This window comes from Perca flavescens, chromosome 6 (assembly GCF_004354835.1).
Source record: "Perca flavescens isolate YP-PL-M2 chromosome 6, PFLA_1.0, whole genome shotgun sequence".
Classification (NCBI taxonomy): Eukaryota; Metazoa; Chordata; class Actinopteri; order Perciformes; family Percidae; genus Perca; species Perca flavescens.
Window position 1 is genome coordinate 17,039,314 of NC_041336.1, and position 7,491 is coordinate 17,046,804.

At 42.6% G+C, this 7,491-nt stretch overlaps 1 protein-coding gene across 1 annotated transcript; it reads right to left on the reverse strand.

Moving 5' to 3' along the window:
• Positions 1-2,016: 2,016 nt before the first annotated feature.
• Positions 2,017-6,939, reverse strand: LOC114557502 (gamma-enolase). The gene is made up of 12 exons (XM_028581013.1): positions 6,855-6,939; positions 6,524-6,619; positions 6,330-6,388; positions 6,164-6,233; positions 5,912-6,045; positions 5,611-5,833; positions 5,311-5,508; positions 4,164-4,240; positions 3,622-3,746; positions 3,433-3,541; positions 2,718-2,776; positions 2,017-2,537 (listed from the first exon to the last, which is right to left on the reverse strand). The coding sequence occupies exons 1-12, from the start codon at positions 6,937-6,939 to the stop codon at positions 2,468-2,470; spliced, it is 1,305 nt and encodes a 434-aa protein (XP_028436814.1). The 3' UTR covers positions 2,017-2,467.
• Positions 6,940-7,491: the final 552 nt, after the last annotated feature.

A 7,491-nucleotide genomic window follows, 5' to 3' on the forward strand; every position in this document is an offset into this window, starting at 1 on the left:
CCTACTCCCCCCTTCCTCTAAGACGACTTGCACTTTTTTTTATATCCCCTCTCCGGTCTTACAGTCACAATTTTTAGCGGAGGGGTGAGCCAGAGAGAGGGATGCACGTCGGGTGAGAGAAAGGGAGAGGAGAGGGCGTGATTTGCATGAGGAGAGAGGGGGAGGATAAAGGAGGGGGGGGGAGGAGGAGGAGGGAGTAGCGAGGCAGGGAGAAGAAGGAAGAGAGGCGCAGAGAGAGGGCCAAAACTCTGAAGAGGGAGGGGATCAAGAGGGAGGGTCTCTCTCTGTCTCTGTTGCCTAGTCCCTCCAGAGTCACCTTTACTGTATGGAGAAGCTCTGCTTCACACCGAACAACTAGCTGTTCGGCTTTATCTCGTGATTAGGAAATGTCCAATAGGTCTTTGTTCTTACAGGCCTCACTTATTTTAACGCCAAACAAGCTGAGAGGTGGACTAACTAAAGAGAACATAGGCTACACATCTAATTGTGTGAGCATTTTTAATGACAATCTCAGCGACTTAACAAAGAAAGCTCCAAACTCGTTTTAAATAATTAAACAATTAAGACATTAACAAACTAAATCGTGCCCTCTTGTGTGTTATGTGTCTGTCCAGCAGCTCCCTGTCTGTCTGTCCGTCTGTCTGTCTGTCTGTCTGGGGGGAAGCTTGCAGCGGTGTGTCCAGTCAAGCGGCTCTGCAGACCTCCTCCTCCTCCCCTCTCCTCCCCTGCGCTCCGCTGCTGTCGTTCTCTCCCTCTCTCCCCTTCACGCAGCCCCCTGTCCCGTCTCCTATTGTGTGGTCACCATGGAAACCGGGCCGGAGACTGTACCCGTTGCGCATGTGCGGCTCCAGCCTTCCTTCATCATCATCACCAGCAGCCCGGCACGACATGCAGGAACCGAAGACTCGTCGCGCTCGCGCTCCCTCTGCTGCTCAGTTCAGCGTGAGCACCTGATAATTAATGTGCAGCTGTGCGCCGTTACAACGTAGCGACAGCTGATGCGTTCTTATCATGGGCAGGTGTGAGCTCGAGTTTTTTTTTTTTTTTTTATGTTGATTTGTATAGGATCAAGTATGTTGCATAGACCTAGCCTATGCCACACACCACAGCATTTACAGCCGAAGCTAATTTGCAATGCACGTCCCTGGATGGACCCTTTTTTAAATAGCCTGCAATAACTCAACCCTTACATTATAGACAGTAGAGAATACAAACACATCAATAGATACATACCTTTAAATGCAAAAACTCACAAGGAAATACAGACAAAACAATACAAAACACAGACTAATACAATAAATCACATATCAGGCTATGATTATGAAGTCACAACATTTTTAAATATATAACTTAATGTAACCGATTAATATACAACGGCATCGGATATATTAGATTAGATTAGGCCCTTTTTAAAATGTGTATTTATGGGCCTATACTATTATTAAAATCATTATATTTGATGATACATATCTCATATCATATTGCACTTGTCAACCTGCAGATGCAGAAGTAATAGGTGGCCATCAATTATTGCTTTCAGTTCCTTCAGTTGGCATCATGCAGGAAAAAAAAATCCTTCTACTGTAAATTTTCTGCAGAAAATTCCAACGATTCCCCCTTGAGTTCCTGCAAGGTTTATGCTGAATTCCTGTATGGTTCCTTCGAAATTCCTAAACTGTATCAGCAGGAATGACCTTTACTTTTTTGCAGCATTTCTGTACGACTTTTTTGTAAGCAGTGTTTATCACCTGCTGTGATGTCAATATTTAATGTGGCCGGAAATGGAACATTGTATGTTGTATGTTTCTTCTTTCCAGAGAACAGTACAGAGATGGTTTTTAGCCATATTTGATTCAGTGATTATTTACCTTATAAGCAATAGAAGACATAAATAACAAAGAAAAGCCTTCCCTTTAAACAAATACACAGAGATCTTTGGTTTGAGTTAATATGTATCCATTACTTTATTAAGGATAACCTAATAGACAAAGTGACAGATACAATTTTGTAGCAAGCTGCTGAGAGTTCACATCAGAAACAACATGAAGAACAGGAGGGAGAGGAAACTGCAGGGCACAAAAGATCAAATCACTTCTGCAATGAGTCAAAAGGAGACAGTCAAAGGGTTCAGGAAAGAATGAGAAACTAACAAGTGCATCAGGCGAAGTGCTCGTCTGCTGTGGGGTGAAACACTGATCTTTTCCTCCAGGATTTGTTCAGGATTACGCTGCAATCGGCTGTAGTCAATTAAGTCAATCACTGAAGTGCCTGGTCAATATACTGTAGCTACAGTTCATTATCTGTGCATTATTATTTGAAAACTAATTAGGCTTAATGCGTTTAAGTTAGTGTGGTTAGAGCTTAGCTGAAACAGGTGTCATGATGTCAGTACTATGTGCCCGTCAGGGAAATATAACATGAGTTATATGTTTGCGTGCTTGTGTGCCACTGCTTATGGCACTGGCACTCAAAGGGCACTGGGGTTGCGAAAGTTGTGCCCAGCAAAGCGAGCCTGGTCACCCAACTCTTCCTCAATCCTGAGAGGAGGTGAGGAAGAAAATAGAGAGAAAGGTAGAGCAGGCAGATTAATGGGAAAGAGGAAAACAGCAGATAAAACAAAGAGGGAAAGAAGAAGAGAAATATAAAAGTGGCATTTTTTTCTATGTATTTCTATACGTACTGTACATACATATCCAAATCAAGCTATGGACACCCACCTCATGAGCTGATTGTATTTGGCCAGACGTTCTGATCGACAGGGAGCTCCAGTCTTGATCTTGAAGTAGACACAAATACCAAGTGTCACAGAGAGTTAAAGGTGCAGCTAGATTATTACTATTACTATTGGTCAGCAAGCAACACGATCAAAGTGATCTTTCGATTGCTTTTGTTGTGATAAATCACATCTGTAAAAAGGTCAAAAATAATGGCAACTACTCCAAAAGTATTCACATTTCACAGAGAAACAGGCTTCTGTAATATTAGCATTTTGAAGCTTTAATCAGCTAATCTTAGTATGTTTTTCTTGAGATCCAATTAACGAAAGTGAGTTTTTGGTGTTCTGCGAACTGACTTATTATTCCACAACTTCAATCATTTCAATTATTATTATTAAATAGTAATTATTTAGTAATATAGCTTATATTGCTAAAATTGCAATGCTCACACCTTTCCGCTTCTGATTATTCGACTTATGTATCTCATACTTAAGCTACTATTGTACTGTTGCACAAGCACAAGTATTATTGTTGTTTTGTATTGTCTCATTAACTGTGACGAAAGGGACAACTAATGTAATGCAATGAAACAAATGTAGAATTCTATTACTAACTAAATTGGGAAAGGAAGAACGGACAGCACTTCCCGTTGTGTTGTGTGTGTGTGTGTGTGCGTGTGCGTGTGCGTGTGCGTGTGCGTGTGCGTGTGTCTAACCTGTCCAGTGCAGAGACCAACCACCAGGTCAGCTATAAAAGTGTCCTCTGTTTCTCCTGAGCGGTGGCTCACCATTACACCCCAGCCGTTCTCCTGGGCCAGCTTACACCTGAGAGGCAGGGGCAGTATATATAAATATGATGCACGCATGTGTGCCTATGTCAATGCATCAAATACACACAAACTCACGCCTTGATGGCCTCTGTAACAGAGCCAATCTGGTTGACTTTAAGCAGCAGGCAGTTGCAGGCCTTGTCCTCCACGGCTCGTTGTATCCTGCGTGGGTTAGTGACTGTCAGATCGTCTCCAACCACCTGCACAAATTATACAACTAAGTTACAGACAGATTAAGATGAATTTTGTTGCTCACAGTAAAGTATCAGGTCTACTCAGCCCAGGAAGTTTGTTGTCGACCTACGTAGGCTACTTAGACTTACATTCTATTCCACTGACATCGCATAAACCAATAATATTAAATAGGAACTTCACTGATTTTACAAAGAAAGATCAGCCTGCATTATAAACGCGGGGCAAGGAGAGTCAATAAAATACTCTATCCATTTCATTATGGACATGGTCGAATCCAGCATTTAGCATCCATACTTGTAACTAAAAATTTGCAGCATCAATTTTGATAATTTTCATGGTTGGAAGTGCTTTACTCAACTGCTGGAGTACCCCTTAAAGGATCTGACTAATTCACTTCCAGATAACATAAGGAAAAAGTGTACCTGGATGCCCACTGAGGCTGTGAACTGGGACCAAGCCGGCCAGTCGTCCTGGTCAAAGGGATCTTCAATAGACACCACTAAAAGAAAAGAGAGCTCATTTTTCTGCTTAAGTCTAGTCTTGCTTTGCTAGACGTTCCTCCACCGCGGTGCTGCGGAGGAGGGTGTGGCCAGTCCACACAGCATTCCGGGATGGGAGAAAAATGTGCTTTGGTTTATTGGTATTTCTTTAAACCATTTACAATTGCCTTGGGCGGTGCCGCGGCAAAATAGCCTCGGGAAGGAACTTGTTTTGGTGGAACGTAAATGTTCAAAAGTTGTTTTAGTCGTGCAACAGAAAACTCAGATTGGACACATAGTCTAGCTAGCTGTCTTGATTTACCCTGCAGAGATCTGAGAAAGGGTGACCCATAGTCCTCATAAATCGACCGGAGTTTAAAATGCCAACATAAAGGAAGCACAAGGCAACGGATATCCGGCCTAAATTAATGCAATCCAGCAGAATTTCCGTCGGCAACTGAGCAATCCTGGAAGTGGAACGTCAAGGATACAGACTAGCATAAGTCTAATATTACAACCTTTGAGAACAACTCATTTTTTTCCATTACTCACCTACAAGTCAATAGGACTGGAGCACCAGTGGCATAGACAATAAAGGTTCTAATGGGACAAATGTCGTTAACTGCACTCATATTACACACTGATACCCACACAAGCAGGAAGCACACCACTGACACGGTAAAGATCCACATCAGAGTAGGTCCCTCCTTGCCAAATGTGCACTGTAGCGCATAATTAAAACCCCTTTAACAGGCCCGAGTGTTGGGGGGAGAGACCGGGCTGTGGAGACATCCAGCTCTCTTGTTCTCTTAGCTTCTCTTTCTAAAAAGCTGATGAAAGAAATATGGCAGTTGTAGATATAATATTAAAAAAATAGCCTGGTGTGTCCTTTAAATGCCTTGGTTCAATCAGTTAAAACTGATGCTAAGACATGTGCCTGCAGGCGCAGTGATCTGTGGATGCACTATTTTTATTTTAAAGTTCCATGATAAGTTGTCCACATCATGTTCTCTATGCAACTATAACAGCTGTAAGAGAAGAATTACTCAGGACTGAAATCCGACACACTCACACATATCAGAATACACACCTGGGTAGTTGTTAATGAAGCCCTGGTAGATACTCGCCAGCTCCTCACCACTAATGTTGCGGGCAGCATTGGGTGGAGACTTAAAGTCCAGGTCGTACTTGCCCTCGATGAAAAACTCTGAAGCAGCAACATCCATCCCTATCACCACTTTGTCTGTGAAGCCCGCTTTCTCTATGGCAGTCTTAATCAGCTCCAGGGCTGACAGAGAGAAACAACAAGATCAAACATCACAGGAAATTAAGGGAAGGAGAAGGGAATGTTTTGCATGAGGTTATGTGTGGAATATATGGTTGTGCTTACCTTCACTGTTCTCTTGTATATTTGGGGCAAACCCTCCCTCATCTCCCACATTTGTAGCATCCTGACCGTACTTCTCCTTGATGACACCTCTCAGTGTCTGGTAAAGCTCCGCCCCCACACGCAGAGCATCACGGAACGACTCCGCCCCTACAGGAAGTACCATGAATTCCTGCATAGCCAGTCTGTTACCAGCATGGGAGCCCCCATTGATCACATTAAAGGCCTGAGTGAGGAACAGATAAGGGAGATGAGACTGTATTTTATGTTTTATGTAATTATTGCACAATAATACAGGACTCACAGGAACTGGGAGGACCAACTCTACGTTTCCTGCCAGATCAGCAATGTGGCGGTACAAGGGGACACCTTTCTCTGCTGCGCCAGCTTTGCATATGGCCAGTGATATTCCAAGAATAGCATTGGCCCCAAACTTAGCTGGGAGAAACACAGAAGCAATCACACAACAGACGGATGCAGTCATTGACCACTGGTGCGGAAACATGTAATTACACATATATGCCATCACTGCACACGAGATGTGAACGAGCCTTACATTTGTTTTCAGTGCCATCCATTTCAATCATCGTGTTGTCCAGTTTCTCCTGCTCCAACACATTGATTCCCTGAAAGAGAAACAAGATGTCAGAGATCTTCATTCATCACTGTATCATTCAGCCATTTTATACTTTAAATTGATCAGATTCTGCACTGATGCTCACAGACTGGATGAGGGCAGGTCCAAGAGTGTCATTGATGTGACTAACAGCTTTGGTTACACCTTAGACAGAAGAACAGGAGGAGATTTGTATTTCACATTTATGTAACAAAACCACGTAATAAAACGCTCGAAGCAAAAGCAGAGACACCGGCAAAGACAGAAGCACAGAGGATTCATCTCATTACAAGTGTTCACCTTTGCCCTTGTAGCGAGTCTTGTCTCCATCTCGGAGCTCCAGAGCCTCGTAGATGCCGGTGGATGCACCACTGGGCACAGCAGCCCTAAACACACCTGGAATGGAGAAAATATGGTGGGTGTGTGGAGAGAAAGGTGCATGTATGGGAGTGGAAGGTTGAGGAGGGGTGAGAAAAGGTAAAATGAAGCTTGTGCGAACCAAACGTGATGATTTTTCAAGATTTAGATTAGACAAGGTACGCTGTCAAGCCCATTATCAGACAATAACACAACTGACGGTACAAAAACAGAATATAAATAATCGTTCAAAGGAATGAATTTATTGCTTAACCTTTGCCAGTGTACAGATCTACTTCCACAGTGGGGTTTCCCCTTGAGTCCAGGATCTCCCTGGCAACAATATTCACAATAGACATCCTGCAAAAAGAAAAAAAGAAATGCTTTATTTAACAATTTGTACATTACATTGCATCTCTCATACACCAAACATACAATCATTCCATCCTATTTTGCTTTAAAAAAAAAAAAAAAAAAAAAGAAGGATGATGGAGAGAAGATGTACAGAGACAGACGCGTATGAAAATAGGAAATAGCAAACGTCAAAAACGCTTTCATTACAGCTAACTGCCTCAATTTTACATTAGTCACAATGACTTCAAGTGGAACTCTTTTCTTCTTCCTCACTGCATTTCATAAAAAGAACATTATACATTGGTGATGATAGTGATGGTCGGGGCTGTTTTGCCTTCAGGGATGGAAAAAGCTGTGGAAAAGATGCTCCCTAGGAAGATGCTGGCACACACACATACACAGAGAAGGAAACATAAATCAAAAGCTCAAAATGCATACCTATTTATGAATCTACTGTCAACCTGTTCCGGACCACAAGCCAGTTCAATTTCTGCACTGTTTTAGTCAGTGACTGAGTATATGGACCAATGGAGAGATGAGACGGTGAAAACACCTTT

Excerpts from the sequence above, each read along its gene's own strand:
- LOC114557502 (XM_028581013.1), bottom strand. The coding sequence starts at position 6,939 with ATGTCTATTGTGAATATTGTTGCCAGGGAGATCCTGGACTCAAGGGGA. Across the intron at positions 6,234-6,329 it reads GACCTGCCCTCATCCAGTCT|GGAATCAATGTGTTGGAGCA; the intron begins GTGAGCATCAGT and ends TTTCTCTTTCAG. Across the intron at positions 6,046-6,163 it reads GGATGGCACTGAAAACAAAT|CTAAGTTTGGGGCCAATGCT; the intron begins GTAAGGCTCGTT and ends TGTTTCTCCCAG.